The 23,668-nt window shown below is 49.9% G+C and overlaps 1 protein-coding gene across 7 annotated transcripts in view; it reads left to right on the top strand.

Moving 5' to 3' along the window:
* The first annotated feature begins 1,867 nt into the window (after positions 1 to 1,867).
* Positions 1,868 to 23,668, top strand: part of LOC105493417 (hydrogen voltage gated channel 1) — a 41,146-nt gene continuing 19,345 nt past the window's right edge. For 4 of the 7 annotated variants that reach the window (XM_011761023.2, XM_011761026.2, XM_071071108.1 and 1 more), the window contains exons 1-3: positions 2,148 to 2,242; positions 2,623 to 2,706; positions 8,078 to 8,117. In XM_011761023.2, coding sequence (XP_011759325.2) covers positions 8,097 to 8,117 — 21 coding nt within the window. In that variant the 5' untranslated portion in view covers positions 2,148 to 2,242; positions 2,623 to 2,706; positions 8,078 to 8,096. Of the gene's footprint in view, positions 1,912 to 2,147; positions 2,243 to 2,622; positions 2,707 to 8,077; positions 8,118 to 23,668 lie in introns of those variants that run through there. The other 3 variants (XM_071071109.1, XM_011761024.3, XM_011761025.3) reach the window with 3 other exon arrangements.

Consider the following 23,668-nt stretch of genomic DNA (forward strand, 5'->3'; position numbering starts at 1 on the left):
CCCCACATCCTCTCTAGTCTGTGTAGCTGGCCCTGGAGGAGGAGGAGAATTTTTAATAAAATATAAGGAAGTTGAAGTTGAAAATGGACCAGACTATGCCTTAGGAACTAGCATAGGACTGTTGTAATCATACATGACTGAGAAGTCAGGAGATCCGACCAAAATATTTTTAAGAAAGCCTGCTGCAGGCCGGCTTTCTCATGCCTGTAATCCCAGCACTTTGGGAGGCCGAGGCAGGCAGATCACTTGAGGTCAGAAATTCAAGACCAGACTGACCAACATGGAGAAACCCCATCTCTACTAAAAATACAAAAATTAGCCAGGCATGGTGGTGGGCACCTGTAATCTCAGCTACTCGGGAGGCTGAGGCAGGAGAATTGCTTGAACTCAGGAGGCAGAGGTTGCAGTGAGCCGAGATCATGCCATTGCACTCCAGCCTGGGCCACAGAATGAGAATGTTGTCAGGTGCAGTGGCTCATGCCTGTAATCCCAGCACCTTAGGAAGCCAAGGCAGGCAGATCACTTGAGGTCAGGAGTTCAAGACCAGTCTGACCCACATAGTGAAACCCCATCTCTACTAAAAATACAAAAATTAGTCGGGCATGGTGATGCTGGCCTGTAATCACAGCTACTCGGGAGGCTTGAGGCAGGAGAACTGCTTGAACCTGGGAGGCGGAGGTTGCAGTGAGCCAAGATCCCATCACTGCACTCCAGGCTGGGCGACACAGTGAGACTCCGTCTCAAAAAAAAAAAAAAAGAAAAGAAAGCCCAGCAGAATTGAGGAAAGCCGAGTCAGTTGAAGCCGTGGAAACAATACCCCTATGGGAGGCAGAAGAATGCACCCCCCTACCAAGATATCCACATCCTAACCCCCTAAAACCTGTATGTTGCCTTAAGTGGCAAAGGGGAATTTGCACATGTGACTACCAGAAGGATCCTGAGCTGGAGAGATTAGCCTGGATGATCCAGGTGGATCCCATATAATCACAGGGCTCCTCAGAAGGGAGAAGGCGCGGTAACCGTGGAGGCAGAGGTGGATTGAGGCAGCCAAAGATCACAGGCACCTCTCCAGCCCGGAAGGGCAAGGAACACACTACCCTGGCGCCTCCAGAAGGCACAGCCCCATCCACACCTTGATTCTGGCCCTGTAGGACCCATCTGAGACTTCTGGCCTCCAGGGCTGTAAGGTAACACTTTTGTGTTAAGCCACTAGGTTTGTGGTGATCTGTTACAGCCGCATGAGGAAACTAACACAACCCCAAGGAGGTGAGCCTCTCCCCACAGCCCCGACCCAACCGGAAGGGAGAGGGGTGCAGAAGAGGGCTCTGCAGGATGTTTGGGACAAATGGTCTCTAGGGAAAGACAGAAGCTAACAGAACTGATTCCACTGTGTGAACAGGGTACTGGGAGGGCCCACAGGGGAGGGACTTCAGAGCTGGGCCTGCGCCAGAGTTAGCCAGGAGCAAGGCAGCCCAGGACAGGCAGGGGCTGCCCGCAGGAAGGTTCGCTCTTGCCAGTACCATCCCATGAGCAGCCTCAGCGCCCCCGACCAAGAGGAGTCCTGAGGGCTGCGAGGTTGCTCACTCCTTACAGCATGCTGCCCAGCCTCCACCCCTGCATGCAGAAACTGTGCAGGGGACGAGCCCAAGGAATCAGGACATCCGGAGGCAGGGACGGCCCGGAGACGGTGGAATGGAGCAGAAGCCCCCCGAGAGGGGTTGGCGGGATGAATTCGCCCCGCTCCAGCCTGAGGAGGAAGGAAGTAGTTCCCTCCGCCCACCCTTTCCTTAGGCTGGTCCGGGGCAGGATTCTCGTGATCCGCGATTCGCTCCCACGGGCGGGACCTTTGTAACTGCGGGAGGCCCAGGACAGGCCCAGCCTGCGGGGTGGGAGGCAGTCGGGGTGAGGGAGGTAGGGACGAACGGGTGGACTGACCACAGGCAGGGACAAGGGGGCTGAGACCCGGGGAGAGGCCTAGACGCCCGCCGACGGTTGGGGGGCTGCGGGCAGTGGGGGCGGAGAAGGCCCGGGCCGGGGCGGGGCCTGGTACGGGGCGGGGCGGGGCGGGGCGGGCCGGGCGGGGCGGGGCGGGGCGGGCGGGGCGGGGCGGGGCGGGCCGGGCCGGGCCGGGCCGGGCGGGGCGGGGCGGGGCGGGGCGGGGCGGGGCGGGCCGGGCGGGCCGGGCCAGACCTGCTCCGAGGCTCCCAGTCGCAGCGGTGACCGCGGGCGGGTGGGGCGCCGCGTAAGTTCTCGGGCCGGGCGGGGGGCGTACCCCGCTTGGCGTGCAGCCCTTTCTCCAAGACCCCCAGTGCCCGATCCCTTTGAGAAGAGGGGACCCCCTCGCATCCCCGCTGTCCAGGCCTCGCCGCTGAGCCCCAGCAGGACCCCAACCCTCGGTTGCCCTCGGCTCTGGCGTGTCCCAGCGGGGGCGGCGCAGCCGGGCAGTGGTTCCCTCGGCGAGGACTGGAGTCCAGGGGAGGGGGACGCGGGAGACGCCGGCCCCAGTGACCCCCCCCCCGCCCATCTCGGAAAATTGGTGGTGCGCGCCGCCCTGGGCCAGGTGCCTTCAGTTCTTCACACTCCGTGCAGCAGCCGCAGGTGACCATCGTCGTCTCTTAACAGGTGAAGGAGCCAAGACGCAGAGAGGCCAAGCCCCTTGCCTTGGGTCACACAGCCAAAGGAGGCAGAGCCAGAACTCACAACCAGGTCTGTGTCCCCTAAGTCCTCGGATGCATCGTCCCTGCCCCGCTGCCCTCCTGGGAGATTGTGGGAGAGAAGTAGGGGTACAGGCAGTGCTGGGTGTCCCGGGAGAAGGCTGCAGTGAGCAGACCCAGCCATCCCTGAAGGAGGAGCCCCGGGGCAGCAAACCCTTCCCTGGAAACAGTTTAAAAACACCGACCTGTTGGAGACAGAGATGCTGAGGAACGAGCATGGTTGGGGCCAAGGGAAACACCAAGACAGAGAGGGGAGAGCGGTTCCTCACTGCAACTTCCTCCAGGAACATTGCCCCCACCACTCTCACCAGTGCTAGGTGTGGGGGATCTTGCAGGCTCAGCTACGTGACTTAGCCTGTCTGTGCCTCAGTTTCCGCATCTGTGCCATGAGGTTAAGCATGTACCTACCTCTCAGGATTGCCGAGAAGATGACATAAGATGTTTGGTGTACAGGCTTAGCCCCCTGGCACCAGGTTACTACCAAAAGTTCATGGTTCCAGTGCCTGCTCCACCCTCCGTCGCGCCCCTCTGAGGGTAATTCTCTGTCCTGAGTGCCTTTAACTTCAGGTTGTTCAGGGCTATCTGAGATCTGCAGGATTTCCGGACAGCCCCACCAACAACTAGGAGCTGCTTGGGTAAGACCAAGGCGAGGGGGCGGCAACTTCTCTGGCTCTGACTCCCCAGAGAGAAAGGCTGATAAGGGCAGGGTTTTGAAAATCTCTGGGCTGAGGTTTGCACAAGGTCCAGAGCTGCTCCGTGGCCCCCAGCCCTCCCCGCCACTGGTTTAGCAAGAAGGAGGAAGCCAGAGTGTTCTTGTCCCCAAACTTGATCCTTTGCTAGTCACTGGGGCTTGGGCCCTGGGAGCTGTCATCCACCACCCTCCTCCTCCTCCCTTCCCCACAGTCTAGGCCAGCGACAAGTTCTAACCCAAAGTATATCCTGAATCCGGCCACTCCTCCATCCCCTACTTCCACCCTGAGTCCAGGCTGCCAGCATCTCTTGCCTCCTCATCACGCTTGACCCCTCACTCCTATCCAAATCCCTAGCATCGCCTGCCAAGCCCTCTCCATGATAAGGCTCTATGTGATTATTCTCGATTCTTCTCTCCGGCCACTGTCCTGTACACTGCTGTCCCCAGCCTCCTCCTCCTAAGTTCTCCACTCTCTCAGGGGTTGTACACAGTGCACATGCTCTTCCTTTTCCCGGGAATGCTCTTCTCTGCAATCTGTGACATACTCCCTTGTAATTCAGGGGACACCTTAAATGTCACGTTGTCCCCGACCACCCCACCTAAGGAGACCCCGCCTGCTCCCTGGCCCCTTACTGTGGCTGGTTGGCTTTCCAGTGCTTAGCTGGGGATGTGGTCTGTCTTGTATATTTCCTTGCTTCTTTGTTTGTCTCCCAGGTAACATGTCAGTCTACCAGCATCCTGACCTTGCCCTTGCCCTTGCCTCTTCACCTTGGATTTCCCAGAACCTGGGAAATCAGTGCCTGGCACCTAGGAAAGACGCAGATACTTTTGTACAGTTGCATGCAATGTGTCAGCCATCAGCCTATTTTTCTTCTCATTGCTTGACAGCATTTTTTTCTCCTGTTTCTACATAGACCTCAGAATTATCATTCCTCCCAAGAGCCCACTGCCTTCCTCAGCTTTTCCCTAAAGTAGGGCTTGAGGGTTGAGGGCCACTTCCAGGTTTTAACCGTACTATTCAACTTAGCTATAAATATCATTGTCCATATTGTGCATGTTTTTGGCTATCAAATGACTTCTTGGAGATACAGTTTCCTAACTGAGGCGTGCAAGTCAAGGATGGGATCATTTTGAAGGCACTTACCTCTTGTGACCAGGTATCTATTTAGAAAAATCATCTCCAGGAGTGCGTGCACATTTCCCTGCAGCTCTGCAAGCATTGGGTTTTACCCTTTTTATTTGTTTTGGCTAGTTTAATGGAGAAGGGCATGGTAGTTTTACATTTTCTGTTGCTTGAATTGCTGAAGCTGAGTGTTTCTCTGCATGTGTGCTAGTTCTAGTTCCTGTCTTGCAAAGGAAGGAAATCTCCGGGGTACCTTAATTCTTCCCTTCACCTCCTCTTGTGGTGATGGTTCCACTTGAGCCCCTCTCGTGAGAGCAGGTTGAGGATTCCAGGGGGCTGGTATGGGGACATACAAAGCTGAGCTCTGCTAGGTCCAGAAGCTGCCCAGTCAACCAGCGAGAAACTCTAAGAGTCCCTTGCACCCTCAGCATGTAACTGTGGGGAGAGAAAGAACCTTTTTAAAGTTTTCTTGAAAGTTTATTTCAAAATAATTTTTTAGAATTAGGCCAGGCACGGTGGCTAATGCCTGTAATTCCAGCACTTTAGGAGGCTGAGGCAATGGATCGCTTGAGGTCAGGAATTTGAGACCAGCCTGGCTAACAATGGCAAAACCCTGTCTCTACTAAAAATACAAAACAAAATTTAGCTGAGCATGGTGGTGGGCACCTATAATCCCAGCTACTCAGGAGACTGAAGCAAGAGATTCACTTGAACCTGGGAGACAGAGGTTGCAGTGAGCCGAGATCATACCACTGCATTCCAGCCTAGGCAACAGAACGAGATGCCGTCTCAGGGGAAAAAAAAAATGTATAGAAGTTACATAGAGAGAGAAGGTGCAATGGCTCACGCCTATAATCCCAACACCATGGGAGGCTGAGGCAGGAGGATCGCTTGAACTCAGGAGTTTGAGGCCAGCCTGGACAACATAGTGAGACCCACCCTGTCTACAAAAATTAGCTGGACCTGGTAGTGTGTGCCTATAGTCCCAGTTACTCAGGAGGCTAAGGTGGGAGGATCCCTTGAGTCCAGGAGTTTGAGGCTGCAGTGAGCACTGATCGCACCACTGCATTCTAGCCAGGGTGACAGAGTGAGACCCCAACTCCAAAAAAGCAAAACAACAACAACAAAAAACAAAAAAAAAACAAAAAAACAAAGGGTGCAACGAATAACCTTGCAGGGTTATTCATTGAAGCACTGAGGTGGGAGGAGATTGGAAACAACCGTAGGTGTCCATCACTAGTGAGATTAAACACATTCCTGCAGGGGGCTCCTGTGCAGCCATGGCAAGGCGTGCACTTCATGCAGGATGCACTGGTATAGAACCACCTCTGAGATACTGTGTTAGTCTTCTGTGGCTGCTGTAACAAATGGCCACAAGCTTGGTAGCTTAAGATAACACATTTATTATGCTGCAGTTCTGGAGGTCAAAAGTCCGCAATCCGTCTCAGTGGGCTCAAGTCAAGGTATGGGCATGGCTGTGTTGCTGCTGCAGGCTCTGGGGGAGAATCTGTTTGCTTGCCTTCCCAACTTCTAGAAGGGCCCACATGCCTTGGATTGAGGCCCCATCCTCCATCTTTTAAAGCATTGAATCTTCAGATCTTTCTGACTCCAGCCTCTGCTTCTGTCCTTACAATCTCTTCTTTCTCCTGCCTCCACTTATCAAAGACTCCTCTGATGACATTGGGTCCACTAGGATAATCCAGAATCATTCCCGCCATCTTGAGAGCTGCAACTTAATCATATCTGCAAAATTCTTTTTGCTATGTAAAGTAATATACAAGTTCAGAGATTAGGGCATGTGCATCTTTGAGGGGGAGCATTATTTTGCCTACCACACCCTAAAGGGAAATAAGGTTCAGAGCAGTATGTGGGTTCACATTTGTTTACGAAAAAAAAATAGAAGGTTGGGGGAGAGTGTATACTCATGTGCTTATGAGGGCATAGAATACTCCAGAAGGCGACGTAGGAAACCGGTCAGAGCAACCGCTTCTGGGAAGGAGAATGGGTAGAGGGGAGATTGACTCGTCATAGAATATCTTTTTATATAATTTAAATTTTTTACTACATGCATAGATCACCTATGTTAAAAATAATGTTTTAAAGCAACACCTACTCATTGTAAAAGTTCACGCCTCCCAGAAGCAGAGAAAAGCCCTACACCCTTTTCTTCCAAAAATAACCACTGCGAAGAGTGATCCTTACAGACCAAAAAAAAAAAGCATCTGTATTTCTTTTGAGTTAGATGGGGTCATCCTGTAGACTCTGCCGTAATGTGACTCCTCTGCTTGCTCTGTGGCTGGCGTCTTTCCACGTCCTTATGTGAATACTCAAACAGCACTAGCAGCTCCTGCTGCTCAGAGGTGCATTCACTGATGTAGCTGGTGGTGGATGTTCAGAAGGTTTTACTGCTTTTCAGAGCAACCCCAACACTGTAATGTCTGTCTTTTTTTAATTGGAGTGAAATTCACATGATGTAAAGTTAACCATTTTGAAGTGAATAATTCAGTGGCATTTAGTACGTTTCACAGTGTGCAGCCTTCACCCTCTATCAGAATATTTTCATTGTTTTTCTTTGTATTAAAATTAAATCATTTTTCTTTTTTAAAAATACCTTGTTAGCTGCATGGAACATTTTTGTCACCCCAAAAGGGAGCCCCCTAAGCCATTAAGCAGTCACTCCCCATTCTTCCCTTCTTCCAGCCCCTGGCAACTACCAATCTGCTTGTTCTGTTCTGGACATTTCATATCCTGTTCTGGACATTTCATATCAATGGAATCATACAATATGTGACATTTTATGTCTGGCTTTTTTCACTTAGCATGGTATCTTTGAGTTTCATCTACATTGTAATATGTATCAGTACTTTCTCTGGCTCTCTCTTTTTTTTTTTTTTTAAATGGAGTCTTGTTCTGTCACCCAGGCTGGAGTGCAGTGGCATGATCTCAGCTCACTGCAACCTCTACCTCCTAGGTTCAAGTGATTCTCCTGCCTCAGCCTCCCAAGTAGCTGGGATTACAGGTCCCCACCACCATGCCCAGCTAATTTTTGTATTTTTAGTACAATTGAGGTTTCACCATGTTGGCCAGGCTGGTCTCAAACTCCTGACCTCAGGTGATCCACCCACCTCGGCCTCCCAAAGTGCTGGGATTACAAGTGTGAGCCACCACACCTGGCCCCCTTCATTTCTTTGTAGGGCTGAATAAAGTTCCATTGTGTGGATAGACCCATTTTGTTGATCCATTCATCCGTTGATGGACAAGTGGGTTGTTTCTACCTTTTGGCTTTTGAGAATAATGCTGTGGAAAGCTATGAACTTTTGTGTACAAATAAGTGTTTGTACACAGGACTCAAAGTCCCTGTTTCAGCTCATTTGGCTCTATATCCAGGATGTATGCCCTCCTACATACACTTTGTACTTTACACTAATTTCAGGCACAGTTAAAACTAAACTAACTTAAAACTAATTTGTCAGAAAGAATTGCAGAGCAAATACCAAGGTAGATGGCAGCAGGATGATAGATCTGGACAAATGTCTTCTTATTTTTCAGATCCAGAGGCAACAGGGACATGGCCACCTGGGACGAGAAGGTAAATGAATTCTGTGGTCTTGCAGCATTAGAGGATATCCTAACCTTGAGAGGATAATTCTGTTTGGTGTTTCAAACAGGAGAGGGAGAACCACCTGTTTAGATGTTTCCACTATACTGAAATATTTAAAATCACAATGATCAAAAGCTATAAAAGGACTTCACAAAACCTCCAAGTAGCCTGATATTCCACATCAGACCATTTGAATCCCAGTCCTACATGTTAATAACTATGCGTTTTTTGTTTTTTGGGTTTTTTTTGGTTTTTTTTTTGAGATGGAGTTTCACCCTTGTTGCCCAGGCTGGAGTGCAATGGTGTGATCTCAGCTCACCGCAACCTCTGTCCCCCAGGTTCAAGTGATTCTCCTGCCTCAGCCTCCCGAGTTGCTGGGATTACAGGCATGCACCACCACACCTGGCTAACTTTGTATTTTTCGTAGAGATGGGGTTTCTCCATGTGGGTCAGGCTGGTCTCGAACTGTGCATGTTAATAACTATGTGTCCTTAGGCACAAAATAACTGTGCCCTTCAATTCCCTAAGCCTCAGTTTCCTTATCTGGAAAATAGTGAAAAGATATTTACCAGCCCTGCCCTTGAAGGATTGTCGGGAAGATTTGATAATACAATGGTCTCAGAATGTTAGGCAAGTACTGAGCCCATGACAGGGCTTGGGCACAGCAAAGTAAAGTCACTTCTCCAAGATCACACAGCTAGAAAGTGGCAGAAATGGGATTTCACACCAGGCGTGGTGGCTCATGTCTGTAATCCCAGCACTGTGGGAGGCCAAGGTTGGCAAATCACTTGAGGTCAGGAGTTCAAGATGAGCCTGGTCAACATGGCAAAACCCCATCTCTACAAAAATACAAAAATTAGCCAGGCATGGTGGCATGCACCTGTAATCCCAGCTACTGGAGAGGCTGAGGCAGGAGAATCGCTTGAGCTTAGGAGGCAGAGGCGCGGTGGCTCATGCCTGTAATTCCAGCACTTTGGGAGGCCAAGGCAGGTGGATCACCTGAGGTCAGGAATTTGAGACCAGCCTGGCCAACATGGTGAAACCCCATCTCTACTGATAATACAAAAATTAGCCAGGCATCATGACGCACACCTCTAATCCCAGCTGCTTAGGGGGCTGAGGCAGGAGAATCGCTTGAACCTGGGAGGTGGAGGCTGCAGTGAGCTAAGATCGCGCCATTGCACTCCATCCTGGGTGACAAGAGCAAAACTCCATCTCCAAAAAAAACAGAAATTGGGATTTCAACCTGGCCTGACTCCAGAGGAAATGCTTTCCTCCTGTATCTTGTGGCCATCTCGAGTAGGAAATAGACTGTTTTTGATATCTGAGGCGCAGGTTTGTTGGATTTGGGGGGCATTGGTTGTGAAGATTGGGGGCGAGGTAGAAAGGAAGTGTTGACTTTCACATCAGCTGTTCATCTTGAGGTTCTGGGAGCCTGGCCAGGCCAAGCTGGCAAGGGCAGAGCAGGAAGCTCAGGGCAGCAGCAGGGGTGAGTGGGGCAGAGTCTGAGAAGCAAATGTGAGGGTCAGAATGACCACAGGATGGTGATGATGGTGATTGTGTGTTTCATCAAATTGATGACCCCGGTAACTGTAAGAGTTAGGAGCCCCTGGAGCTCCAGGTATCCATAAGAGAGTCAGCATGGAAGAAAGGTTAAGTGGGAACTGTTCATGCTTTTCCTTCATTTGTAGTTCCCTATTAAATTAGGCAAACCAAAAAGAACATTCAGAAATGCTTAATGCCGATTAGACTGTGATGAAACCAGCTCACTCATACATAGCACGGGGAACTGGGTTAACCCATGCCACTGTTCTAGACACAAAATTTGACCATGTATATCAAGAATCTTGAAAATTCCCATATTCAAGCCTGGTCATCTCACTTATGGGAAAAGAACCCAGAAAAAATAAAAAGTACAATTTATGGCACCATGTTCTTAGCACATGAGACAACACTGTAGATGCACCTTATTTTATGTACTATGAAGAAAAAAAGTGAAACAAGCATGTGCTGCCATTTACTGTGATTAAAAGTAACACAAGCCTGAAACCGGTCAATTGTCAGGCCCAGCTGGATTTCAGAGACGTTAAAATGTGAGAAAACGTGGTCTTAGGATTGGATTAAAAACCATCCAAAATGGTTAAAAAACATGCAAAATGCAATAATGAAGACCATTTGGCTCCTTGGTAAGTTTCCTGGTCTCTGAACAGGTGTGAATCTGATGCATATAGTGGTAAAAAATAAGATAGGAAATTGTCTGCTGTCTTTTTTTGTTTTGTTTTTTGAGATAGGGCCTGGTTCTGTCTTCCAGGCTGGAGTGCAGTGGCATGATCTTGGCTCACTGCAACCTCTGCCTCCTGGGTTCAAATGGTTCTTGGGCCTCAGCCACCCTAGTAGCTGGAATTACAGGCGTGCACCACCATCCCCAGCTAATTTTTTTGTATTTTTGGTAGAGACAGGGTTTCTCCATGTTGGCCAGGCTAGTCTCGAACTCCTGGCCTGAAGTAATCCACCTGCCTCAGCCTCCCGAAGTGCTAGAATTACAGGCATGAGCCACCGCACCTGGGCCACTGTCTTTGATTATAATTGTAAAAGATATAGACAGGTGGGAGAGAAAGAGGTAGACAGGTAGATGACACATAAGTTTGGTGTGCTGGGATTGTTATGAATTTATTTCCCTTTCTTTTCCTCTTTTCACAATAGTAATACTAAAAGAAATAGATCAAGGCTAAAGATCTGTTCATGGGGTAAAAGGTAGCAGGTCAAACTGGGGGTATGCATTTGAGTCTGGGCGTTCCAAATGAGGCTGGGGGTTGCAGGAACGAGTTGGTGGGGTGAGGGCCTTGTCAGAAGCCCATACCAGGGTATAGGGACAGCAAGGGAAGTAGAGATTGAAATACAGGACCAGGGACACACCTTAGGGAACTCCCAGGGCCTGCAGCCTGGAGCCTGGAGCCTGTTTGTGGTCACACAGAGGCTAGCCTGGGAGGGCGTTGTCAGGAGGGCGTTGTTGGGGGGCTGGGGAAAGGGCCAGGACCACTTGTGGCAAATAAGCCTCTTACTGGTTTGAAGAACATATTCCTTTTCATGATCTGCCCTTATGGAATTAATTGTGTTTTGGAAAAAAGTTGTCTTAATGAGATTGCTTTTAGAATTTTTTGTGTTAGCTCTCCTAGTTTCTGAGAGGAGAACAGCTGTGTTGGGAGAGAGACTGGTGGGGTTTTGTAGCCATGGTGCAGACCTGGCTTGCAGTTCTGCTGAGATAGGCTCACCAGCCCTCCTCAGAGCCCCTCTCTGCCTGCTTCCATCTCCCAGAGCCTCAGTTTTCCTCTTTTGTAAAATGGGAATGATCATACTACCTCACAGAGTTGAGGTGAGGGTTAAACAAGATTGCATGTGGAAAGCACTTAGCTGGGTGCCTGGCTCCAGCCTGCATTTAAGACATGGGAGCTGCTGGCTCTGTCATGAGGATGAACCGCTTTTCAGCCATCAGCTGACCTTGTTCCTCAGCACAGGTGACTGCACTCAGCAGCCACCTCTGGGGAACTTAAGAGCCAGGTGTGTGTAGAAATCCCTGCAACTGCTGGGCTCATTTCGTGTGAGGCATGCAGAAACGCCCGGTGCAGCTGGGGTTCCTTACTCACTTCGGCTGCACATCGACCACGCCAGTACCCAGACCACACCCAGATGGGTTGAATTGGAAGCTCTGAGCCCAGGACTCAGGTTTTGGGGTGCCTTAAAGCTGCCGGGTGATTCCAACATGCAGCCTTGCCTGGGTAGCCCCTCCCTCTGCAGAAGGAGGAAAGAGAAATAGCTGAGCTGTGTGTCCTGTGGTTTCCATGGCCAAAGCATCACTAGACATTGGCTCAGGCAACCTAGTCACACGGGTGGCAGCTCTACATTTCTACCTGGGTAACTTTTTCCTTTTTCTTTCTACACTTTCGTAAAACAAATTGCACAGTCCCTGCTCCTGGTTGACATGACTGATGTCACAGGCTTGGAGCAGACTCCCCTCTCAGTTATTCCCAGGGAAATAGGCAGAGTGTGTCCCCCTAGAACTGTCTTTAAACTCAACCCATTAGCGGGTCCTGAAATCCATTGAGTGGGCTACAATCAACCTTTTAAGGAATGAAATAGGGCCGGGTGCATTGGCTCACACCTGTAATCCCAGCACTTTGGGAGGCCGAGGCAGGTGGATCACTTGAGGTCAGGAGTTTGAGACCAGCCTGGGTAACATGGAGAAACCCCATCTCTACTAAAAATACAAAAAATTAGCTAGGTGTGGTGGTGCACGTCTGTAGTTTCAGCTACTTCTGGGGCTGAGGTGGGAGGATCTCTTCAGCCCAGGTGGTTGAGGCTGCAGTGAGTCCTAATCATGCCACTGCCCTCAAGCCTGGGTGGCAGAGTGAGACCTTGTCTCAAAAAAAGAAAAGAAAAGAAAATAGAATAAAATGGAAAATAAGATCTCCTCACATAGTAACTTTAGGGCTAGTTATAGAATGTGTGTACACAAGTCAGTGTGTACTGAGAGGCAGGGTATGAAACGTGATTTCTTATTGAGAAACACTGCTCCAAACTCCCTTCCCAGCACGGGGCTTCGCCGGCTGTGAGGAAGGTGCAGGGCTGGGCAGTGTTCATGAGGGGTCCTGCAGGAGGAGGGGGCGCTGGGCTGGGCAGCCTGGGTTGGAATCCTAGCCTTGCTTCTCACTGGCTGTGTGACCTGGGGCAAGTCACTGGCCTCTCTGTTCTCAGTCTCCTCATCCATAAACAGAGACATTGCAGTCCCTGCCCCATGGGCTTGTTACGGTATGTTAATGAAGGTCTTTGCACAGAGCTCAGAAAATATTAAACAGCAGGTATTCTAGGGATAGTTGCAATGATTACAGTTCCCACTCCTGTAAATATGTCCCATTAGTCTGCATGCAGCCCTGCCATCATCTCACCAGGCTGAGCGGCTCACCTATCAAGACAGGAGGGTTCCTAACCCTATAGAAAAAGGAGAGAGCTGGGGACCATGGCTTTAGGAGGACCTGGGCCACCAGCTAAACCCCTCAGCCTGTAAGCAGCCCGTCCTGCCAGAGCTGATCAGCTGTCACGGTGGCTGTTTTCATGAACCTCAGACTTCCTCCCCACCCTAGAGAAGGAAAAGTTTCTACACTTATTTAAAGACTTCCCTGATTTTAAAAATAGGCCTTCCTCAGAACACAGATCCCCTGGGGCAGGAGGGGAGAAGTGCTGGGGCAGCTGAGCCTGCTGCTTGGAGTCCTCTTGCCTCCCCACAGAGAAGAGATTTGTTCAGGGGTTTCATTCCAGCTTCCACCATCCAGGAGGTATGTTCAGCAGGAGCCTGCGGTCTGCCAGGCACAGAGGTCATGCTGTGAACAGTTGGGCCACATGAGAGTGTGATGGGAAAGGCCTGGCTGGCTCCTGAGAGCTGGGACAAAGAAGAAGATAGGGGACAGGGTGAGAGGGGGTTGCACATTCTACGCAAAAGAAGTCATGTGTGCAAAGGCCCTGTGGTTGGAGAAACCAGCCAAGTATGAAAGGCTCAAAGGAGACAGTGTGGCCAGAGTGGGGAGAGAGGTGAGAGGGAAGGTCAGCTGGGCAGATAGAGGCTACAGCGTGCAAACAGGAGTGAACTTCTGGAAGGCATTGGTGTCTCTTTTTTTTTTTTTTTTTTTTAAAGAGACAAGGTCTCGCTCTATCACCCAGGCTGGAGTGCAGTGACGCGATCATAGCTCACTGCAGCCTCGACATTCTGGGCTCAAGTGATCCCCCTCTCTTAGTCTCCCAAGTAACTGGGACTGCAGGCGAGCACCACCACACCTAGTTAACTTTTAGATTTTTTTGTAGAGACGGGGGTCTCACTCTGTTGCCCAGGCTGGTCTTGAACTCCTGAACTCATGGATCCTCCCTCCTCTGCCTCCCAAAGTGCAAGGATTACAGGTGTGAGTGACTGCTCCCAGCCAAAAGTTTTAAATAAGGGAGTGTGTCAGGGTCCCCGAGACCCTGTGCCCAGCATCAGTGACTCACTAGGAGGACCTGTGGGACTCGCATGCAGATGCGCTCCTGGTGCAGATTAATTACCATGAAAGGATTGAAATTAAAATCAGTAAAGGGAAAAGGCACGTGGGGTGAAGTTCAGAAGAAACCTGGCGCAAGCTTCCAGAGCCCTCTCCTGGGTTGGAGGCAGAGGTCCTAGGGGTCACAATTCCTCCAGCAGGGAGTTGTGACAAGATGTGTGAAGTGTTTGCTAGCAGAGCAGTTCATTAGAGACCCAATGCCCAGAGTTTTCACTGGAGCTGGGCACAGAGGCACCCTCTGCCTGGCACTTAGAAAAGTTCCAGACTCTCCAAAGGAAAGTAGGAGTTCAGCATAAACCATGCTGTTTCCACAAGCAGTCTAGGCACAGTGAGCTGCTCTTATCAGGGAATGGTGGGAATTTTCCAGAAGTCCACGTTCCCAGATGCCAGTGGAGGCTAGGCAGGCCTGTCTGAGGAAGGCAGCCTCAGGCCTGCTGGGCTGGCCCTTTTCTGCACGGGAAGTGATGTAGTCATGCTTGGAGGGATGCTCTCCTGCAGCTGATAGAGAATGCAGCAGGGAAGGAGAGAGCAGAGAGGAGCTGCGACAGCCTCCAAGTGAGGTGGGGAGTTGGCCAGGGCAGTGGCAGAGGGTGGGGGAAGTAGGTGGCAGATCAGGGGTCACTTAGTTGCCGAAATGCACCAGGCTTAGTGCTGGATAGGGCTATAGAGGAGGGTGAGTGAAGCTAGGACAGGGGACAACTGCCCTGGCCCTGCCTGGGTGGCGTTAAGACCCTGGACCAGGAAGCAGCACACCTGGCTGCAAGTCTATGGACTGTCCACTGACAGGTGGTGGTTACCGTGTTGCAGGCCTCAGTTTGCTCCTCTGCTAAGGGAGGTAAGACTGTATCTCAGAACCTTGATCCCATCTCTTATTTTATTATTATTATTATTGAGACAGAATCTTGCTCTATTTTCCTGGCTGGAGTGCAATGGCTTGATCTTGGCTCACTGCAACCTCCATCTCCCAGGTTCAAGCGATTCTCATGCCTCAGCCTCCCAAGTAGCTGGGATTATAGGCATGCACCACCCCCACCCCCACCTAATTTTTGTATTTTTAGTAGAGATAGAGTTTCACCATGTTGGCCAGGCTGGTCTTGAACTCCTGGGCTCAAGCCAGCCACCTGCCTCAGCCTCCCAAAGTGCTGGGATTACAGGCATGAGTCACCACTCCCAGTTCCATCTCTTAAAATATCATTTTTGTTACTTTAAAAAAAAAAAAATCTACTTTTCTGCCATTTTTTTCTCCGTATTGGCAGAGGAAAGAACAAAGCTGGTGGACTTGAGTTCCTGTGCGGGCTTCATCACTTACTTATGATTTTATGTTTTTTTGTTTTTTTGTTTATTTTGAGGTGGAGTCTTGCCCTGTCACCCAGGCTGGAGTGCAGTGGCACAATCTTGGCTCACTGCAACCTCTGCCTCCCGGGTTTGAGTGATTCCCCTGCCTCAGACTCCCAAGTAGCTGGGACTACAGGCACGTGCCACCACGCCTGGCTAATTTTTGTATTTTTAGTAGAGATGGGGTTTCCCCATGTTGGCCAGGCTGGGCCTGAACTCCTGACCTCAGGTGATCCACCAGCCTTGGCCTCCCAAAGTGCTGGGATTACAGGTATGAGCTACTGCACCCAGCCTTGTGTTTGTTTTTTAACAACTCTACATGAACTTATGTATAGCATAATAAAACAGCAAACAGGTATATATTAGGTTGAATCATATGAAATTGTCCATTTCTTCTAGTTTTTATCTACAACGATGGCATTTTTAAGTCCTCTTTTATATCAGAAAAGTTTTCTTGAATTATATCTTTGTTCTAGCCTATTAATCTAATTTCCTTATTCAGGGATTCCAGTTATGAGTATATTGGTTCCTTCTCTTCCCACCCCCACTAAATACTTCATTCACCACTTAACTCCCTGCAGGCTGGATCTCACTCCAAAAATGGCAGTTTCTTAAGGATAAATGTTGTATTTGTTTTCATGCTGCTGATAAAAACATACCTGAGACTGGAAAGAAAAAGAGGTTTAATTGGACTTATAGTTCCACATGGCTGGCAAGGTCTCAGAATCATGGCGGGAGACAAAAGGCACTTACATGGTGGCAGCAATGATAAGAGAGAAGCAAAAGCAGAAACCCTAATAAACCCATCAGATCTTGTGAGACTTATTCTCTATCAAAAGAATAGCGTGGAAAAGATTGGCCCCCATGATTCTATTACCTCCCCCTGGGTCCCTCCCACAACACATGGGAATTCTGGAAGATACAATTCAAGTTGAGATTTGGGTGGGGACATAGCCAAACTACATCATTCTGCCCCTGACCCCTCCAAATCTCATGTCCTCACATTTTGAAACCAATCACGCCTTCCTAACAGTCCCCCAAAGTCTTAACTCATCTCAGCATTAACCCAAAAGTCCACAGTCCAAAGTCTCATCTGAGACAAGGCAAGTCCTTTTGCCTATGAGCCTGTAAAAATCAAAAGCAAGCTAGTTACTTCCTAGATGCAATGGGGGTACAGGAATTGAGTAAATACAGCTGTTCCTAATGGGAGAAATTGGCCAAAACAAAGGAGGTACAAGGTCCATGCAAGTTTGAAATCCAGCAGGGCAGTCAAATTCTAAGACTTCAAAATGATCTCCTTTGACTCCATGTCTCACATCCAGGTCAGGCTGATGCAAGAGGTAGGTTCCCATAGTCTTGGGCAGCCCCGCCCCTGTGGTTTTGCAGGTTATAACCCACCTTCTGGCTGCTTTCATGGGCTGAGGTTGAGTGTCTGCGACTTTTCCAGCTATATGGTGCAAGCTATTGGTGGATCTACAATTCTGGGGTCTGGAGGACTATGGCCCTCTTCTCTCACAACTCTACTAGGTGATGCCCCAGAAGGTGCTCCCACCCCACATTTCCCTTCCACGCTGCCCTAGCAGAGGCTCTCCATGAGGGCCCTGCCCCTGCAGTAAATTTTTGGCTGGGCATCCAGGCATTTCCAAACATCTTCTGAAATCTAGGCGGAGGTTCCCAAACCTCAATTCTTGACTTCTGTGCATCTGCAGGCTCACCACCATGTGGAAGCTGCCAAAGCTTGGGGCTTCCACCCTCTGAAGCCACAGCCTGAGCTGTACGTTGACCCCTTTCAGCTATAGCTGGAGCAGCTGGACACAGGGCACCAAGTCCCTAGGCCCATGAAACCATTTTTTCTCCTGGGCCTCCGGGCCTGTGATGGGAGGGGCCACTGTGAAGGTCTCTGACATGGCCTGGAGACTTTTTCCCAAGGTCCTGGTGGTTAACATTAGGCTCCCTGCTACTTATGCAAATTTCTGTAGCTGGCTTGAATTTCTCCTCAGAAAATGGGTTTTTCTTTTCTATCACATCATCAGGCTGCAAATTTTCCAAACTTTTATGCTTTGCTTCCCTTATGCAACTGAATGCCTTTAATAGCAGGCATTGAATGCTTTGCTGCTTAGAAATTTCTTCTGCCAGATACCCGAAATCATCTTTCTCAAGTTCAAAGCTCCACAAATCTCTAAGGCAGGGGCAAAATGCTGCCAGCTCTTTGCTAAAACATACCAAAAGTCACCTTTACTCCAGTTGCCAAAAAGTTCCTCATCTCCATCTGAGACCACCTCAGCATGGACCTTATTGTCCAGATCACTATCAGCGTTTTGGGCAAAGTCATTTACGAGTCTCCAGGAAGTTCCACACTTTCCCACATTTTCCTGTCGTCTTCTGAGCCCTCCAAACTATTCCAACCTCTGCCTGATACCCAGTTCCAAAGTTGGTTCCACATTTTCGGATATCTTTTCAGCAATGTCCCACTCTACTGGTACCAATTTACTGTATTAGTTTTCACACTGCTGATAAAGACATACCTGAGACTAGGAAGAAAGAGGTTTAATTGGACTTACAGTTCCACATGGCTGGGGAGGCCTCAGAATCATGGCAGAGGTGAAAGGCACTTCTTACGTGGTGGCAGCAAGAGAAAATTAGAAGCAAAAGCAGAAACCCCTGATAAACCCATCAGATCTTGTGAAACTGGTTCACTATCACGAGAATCACATGGGAAAGATTGGCCCCTGTGATTCAATTACCTCCCCCTGGGTCCCTCCCACAACTCATGGGAATTCTGGGAGATATCATTCAAGTTGAGATTTGGGAGGGGACACAGCCAAACCAAATCATATCTAATAGGTTTGGTATCAGCCAAACCTATTAGAAAAAAATGCAAAGTTTCACCCTCCAACCCAGTCCCTCTCTCCTCCTGGGAGTTGGGGCTGATTTTGTCAGTTTTCCCATAAATGTAGATTGAGGACCCCTTTCCCTGTCGGTGCATGAGGTCTGCAGGCCGGCCACACGGTGGCGAGGTGCTCTGTGGTGTGGGTCTTCCATGGCGTCCTGGGCAACAGACTTTGAGGTGGTTTCTAGTTTTGGGCTATTGAAGCAGGACTGGAGCGAGCACCCGTGTGCACGTGGGGTCTCCTGTCAAGTCAGGCGATAAGGGCATTTTAAATGTTGATAGAAAATAAGGTAGCCATGGTGGCACGCACCTGTAGTCCTAGCTACTTGGGAGGCTGAGGCGGGAGGATTGCTTGAGCCCAGGAGTTTGAGGCTGCACTCCAGCCTGAACAACAAAATGAGATCCCATCTCAATAAAAAGGAAATAAAATTTTGATATAAATTGGTTTAGGGCCAATCCCCTCCTTTGTCCCCAAGGCTGACACATCAGAGAGACTCAAATATTTTTTTCAAAAGATGAAAGGAACTGCCCTGTTACCCTCCTAGGAAGGGTATACCCATTTACATGCCCAACAGCTGGCATACAGGAGTGTCCACTTCCCTCTGCTTCTGTCACCCTGCCACAATGTGTGGCACGGTGTGACTTCAGGCAAGCGGTCTTGCCTCCCCAGGCCTCAGTTTCCCCTTCTGCAAAATGGAGAGACTGCACCTACCCGCCCTGCCTACTACTTAGGCACGTTAAAAGTATCAAGCAACAGCAGGTGGTGTGATCAGTGAGCTCTGAGTAAAAGGAGCAGCTGTCGCTGTTGTTGGCTGCAGAATCAGGCTTTCTCCAAGTGGTTTTGGGCCCTGAAGAGGTCGGCTTTCTTCTTGGAGTCCAGGACAAACGTGTGGCCCAGAAACATAAAGGGAAAAACAGTACTTGGTCTACAGACTACCCTGGTTAACTCAGGCACACGTCCTCTGTCCTGGTTTCCTGTGACCACTGTAACAAACTGCTACAAACTGGGGGCTTCAACAACAGGAACTCATTCTCACCAGTTCCAAAAACCAGAAGCCCAAACTCAAGGTGTTGGCAGGACTGGCTCCTGGAGGCTTTGGGATGGGAAGATCTGTCCCAGGCCTCCGTCCCAGCCTCTGGTGTTGCTGGCAGTCTTTGGCTTGTAGGCATATCACTCTGACCTCTGTGACTTCACGTGACCTTACCCTCTACGTGTCCTTTTCTCTCTTTTTTTTTTTTTTTTTTTGGAGACCAAGTCTCATTCAGTCTCCCAGGCTGGAGTGCAATAGCATGATCTCAGCTCGCTGCAACCTCCTTAGTAGCTAGGATTACAGGCGCCTGCCACCACGCCTGGTTAATTATTTTATTTATTTTTAATTATTATTTATTATTTTATTATTATGATTATTTTTGACACAGAGTCTTGCTCTAACGCCCCGGCTGGAGTGCAGTGGCATGATCTCGGCTCACTGCAGCCTCTTGAGTTCAAGCGATTCTCCTGCTTCAGCCTCCTGAGTAGCTAGGATTACAGGTGCCCACCACCACGCCCAGCTAATTTTTGTATTTTTAGTAGAGACAGGTTTTCACTGTGTTGGCCAGGCTGGTCTCGAACTCCTGACCTCAGGCCATCTGCCCACCCTGGCCTCCCAAAGTGCTGGGATTACAGGCGTGAGCTACCGCGCCCGGCCAATTTTTGTACTTTTAGTAGAGACGGGGTTTCGCCATGTTAGCCATGCTGGTCTTGAACTCGTGACCTCAAGTGGTCCACCCACCTTGGCCTCCCAAAGTGCTGGGATTACAGGTGTGAGCTAACGTGCCTAGCCCCTTTTCTCTTTTTATAAGGACACCAGTCACCGGATTTAGGGCCTACCCTAAATCCAGTATGATTTCATCTTAACATCTTTAGTTACATCTGCAAAGACCTACATTCCAAATAAGGTCACATTCTAAGGTCCCAGGGGGACAGGAATTGTTGGGGGGGTGTGCACGATTCCACCTACTCTACCCTCTGAGCAGGTGGCTCTCCGGTCACTGGCTGCCTGGCTTTCTGTCAGCTGTGTTTTCTAGAACATAGTCTCCAAGTCATGGAGCCCAGGGGCAGATCCTGCTTTTCCAGCTCCCCACGGTGTGTGAGCTTGGACAAGGCCCCCCATCACCAGGACCCTAGAGGATGGCCTCAACCTCAGGGTTGTTAGGAGTTGAAATGAAATAGTGCGTGGAAGGAAGTTAGCAGCATGCGGAGATGATATGAGATGTGATAAAATAAGCAACCATACTAATACACGTTGCTGCCATTGTGTGTTGGAGTTTTGGGGTGAGGGTGGTAGTTAATATGCAAATCAAGTCCCCAAAAATAGCTCTGGGAGGGAACAGGGAAATAGAAACTGAAGGGACATCAGGCCATGGGAATTGGGAGTTGGCTGACTTTCTTAAAAAGTACCTTTTTCTCCAATTGTTGGATAATAATGAACGAGGGACTTTCCCCCTCCCACAGATGGCAGCTTCCGAGCCTGTAAAAATAGGCATCCACAAAATGCTTTTCTCTCCTTCACTTCTAGGTCTGTCTTCTTCACTTTCCCCTTCTCTCCCTGGTTAGTTTTTCTGGTCTAATACCTGTAAGAGAGGTCAGCAATATGTTTACCCTGAAGGAGCAGTGCCTAAGATTTTGTTCATTCATTCATTTATTAACCATTTCTTTCTTTTTTTTTTTTTTTTTTTGAGATGGAGTCTCCCTCTGTCACCCACTGGAGTGCAGTGGCGCGATCTTGGCTCACTGCAGCCTCAGCCTCCCAAGTAGCTGGGACTAAAGGCATGCGCCACCACGCCCGGCTAATTTTTGTATTTTTAGTAGAGATGGGGTTTCACCCTGTTGGTCAGGCTGGTCTCCAGCTCCTGACATCAGGTGATCTGCCCGCCTCGGCCTCCCAAAGTGCTAGGATTACAGGCATGCGCCACCATGCCCAGCCTCTTAACCATTTCTTGAGCCTCTCCCTGTGACTGAGGAAGAGTCTCTGCCCTCCCAGCGTTCGCAGCCCAGTGTGGTGGGGACAGTGTCCCAGTAGTTGTGAAGATGGTGTGACGTACACCCTAACCGGGATGAGGGAAAATTAAGGAAGGCCTCCCAGGGAAGGTAAAATCTAGGTATAAGACCTGGAAGATAGATGGGATGGGGACAGGCCATGCGGAGTCCTGGAAGCAAGAGAGCATGGTCCGCTCTAGAACTACAAGTTCCATGTGGCTGGAGGGTGGCAGAGGCAGGGTGCTAGGAAGGAATAAGGCTGGCAGGGAGACCAGGGTCTGGGGAAGCCAAGAGAGCTGGGACTTGATCCCAAAGGCAGTTGTGGGCGTGGGGATTGCTGCACAGCAAGGACACAGTCAGGTTGGCATTGGAGAAGGAGGACCCTGGCCACAGGGAGGTGGAGGGAGGGTCAGGGCAGGCTCTGGGGAGGGAGAGGGGACGATGGAGTGCCAGCCGGGTTCAGGAAGTGAAACCGATAGGGTGTGAGGGAGAGGGAGGAGCCAAGGACGATTTTCTGTTCTTGGCCTGGGCAGACAGGTGGAAGTGACAGCATGCCCTAGGGGATGTGGAAGGAGGAGTGGACTGGGAGAGAAAGGTAAGAAATCAGTTCAAGTGGGTCACAGCAAACCAATGACCCAGCAGGATCTTGAACATCAGATTGGAGTCTTTGATTTGAATGTGAACCGCATCGAAAACACAGGTGTGCTAAGACCCCCAAAGAGAGAGAGTCACCGGCCCGAGGACAGGGTCAGGACTGAGGTCACCAGGACTCCTGGTGCGGGGCAGGGACATGGTACAGGAGGCTGAGGAGGGCAGCCAGAGATAGGAGGAGAAGCAGGGGGCGAGATTGCCAAGCAGAGCAGATTCAACAGCGTCAAAGAGTATGGGACAGTCAGGCAGGCTGGAGTCACGGTCACAGGCTTTGATATGGAAAGGTGACCTCAGAGGAGCATCAGAGTACAGTGGGGACAGCAAGGAGTCTTGCACAGGAGATGGAGCTGTGAGGGTGTCCCACATCAGCAACTCCACCTGTAGACTTTTGGGGTTATAAGTGACAGAAACATAGCTCAGTGTCACTTAAGCCACAAAGCGGCTGTATCCGCTCATGTAACTTAACGCCTGAGGGATGCAGAGGCAGGCAGTGGGCAGAGAAGTGAAATATCCAAGGATGTGATGAAGCTGGAGGAGAGGAGTTTGAGGATTTTTTGTTTTCTTTTTTTGAGACAGTCTCACTCTGTCGTCCAGGCTGGGGTGCAGTGGCGTGATCTTGGCTCACTGCAACCTCTGCCTCCTGGATTCAAGTAATTCTCGTGCCTTAGCCTCCCAAGTAGCTGGGATTACAGGCGCCCACCACCACGCCTGGCTGTTTTTTGTGTTTTTAATAGAGATGGGGTTTTGCCACATTGGTCAGGCTGGTCTCAAACTCTTGACCTCAAGTGATCCGCCCATCTCGGCCTCCCAAAGTGCTGGAATTGCAGGTGTGAGCCACCGCGCCCAGGCGAATTTTTGTTGTTAAGGGATAATCATAGCTGGCACTTCCAGAGCTGGGGGCTGCTCCGAGCCAGGCACCAAGGTAGGTGCTCTGTGCGCCACACTGGATCAGTCTGTCCATGAATGCCAGGAGTCCGGGGTGCATGGTGAAGCTGCTGAGGCCCACCACATTCTCTTGATTAGCCCTATCTTTGCCCTTTTCTGGAACTTTTCTGCTTCTGGAATGACAGACTCTTGACTGAAAACCAGAAATGTTTTCTGCTCTGCTGAGTGCCCTAGATATTTTCATCCCAAATTACTAAAAGTTGCTTCTTCACTGGTTGCAAGGTTTCAGAAAGAAAAATTTCCTCTTCTGTAAAATATAAATGCGGTTTTTGCAAAGTACCTTGAGGTTCCCACCCTACTGAGAAATAGGACAGGCTGCTCTTGTCTGCCAGGTAAGGTGTTTCCAAAGGAAAGTATGGAGTCAGGCGCGGTGGCCCATGCCTGTAATCCCAGTGCTTTGGGAGGCCGAGGCGGGTGGATCACTTGAGCCCAGGAGTTTGAGACCAGCCTGGGCAACATAGCAAAACCATGCCTCTACAAAAAAAACCAAAAAATAAAAAATTAGCCAAGTGTGATGGTATGTGCCTGTAGTTCCAGCTACTCAGAGGCTTTTGTGGGAGGATCGCTTGATCCCGGGAGGTCAAGGCTGTGGTGAACCGTGATTGCACACTACACT

Source organism: Macaca nemestrina, chromosome 10, assembly GCF_043159975.1.
Source record: "Macaca nemestrina isolate mMacNem1 chromosome 10, mMacNem.hap1, whole genome shotgun sequence".
Lineage (NCBI taxonomy): Eukaryota > Metazoa > Chordata > Mammalia > Primates > Cercopithecidae > Macaca > Macaca nemestrina.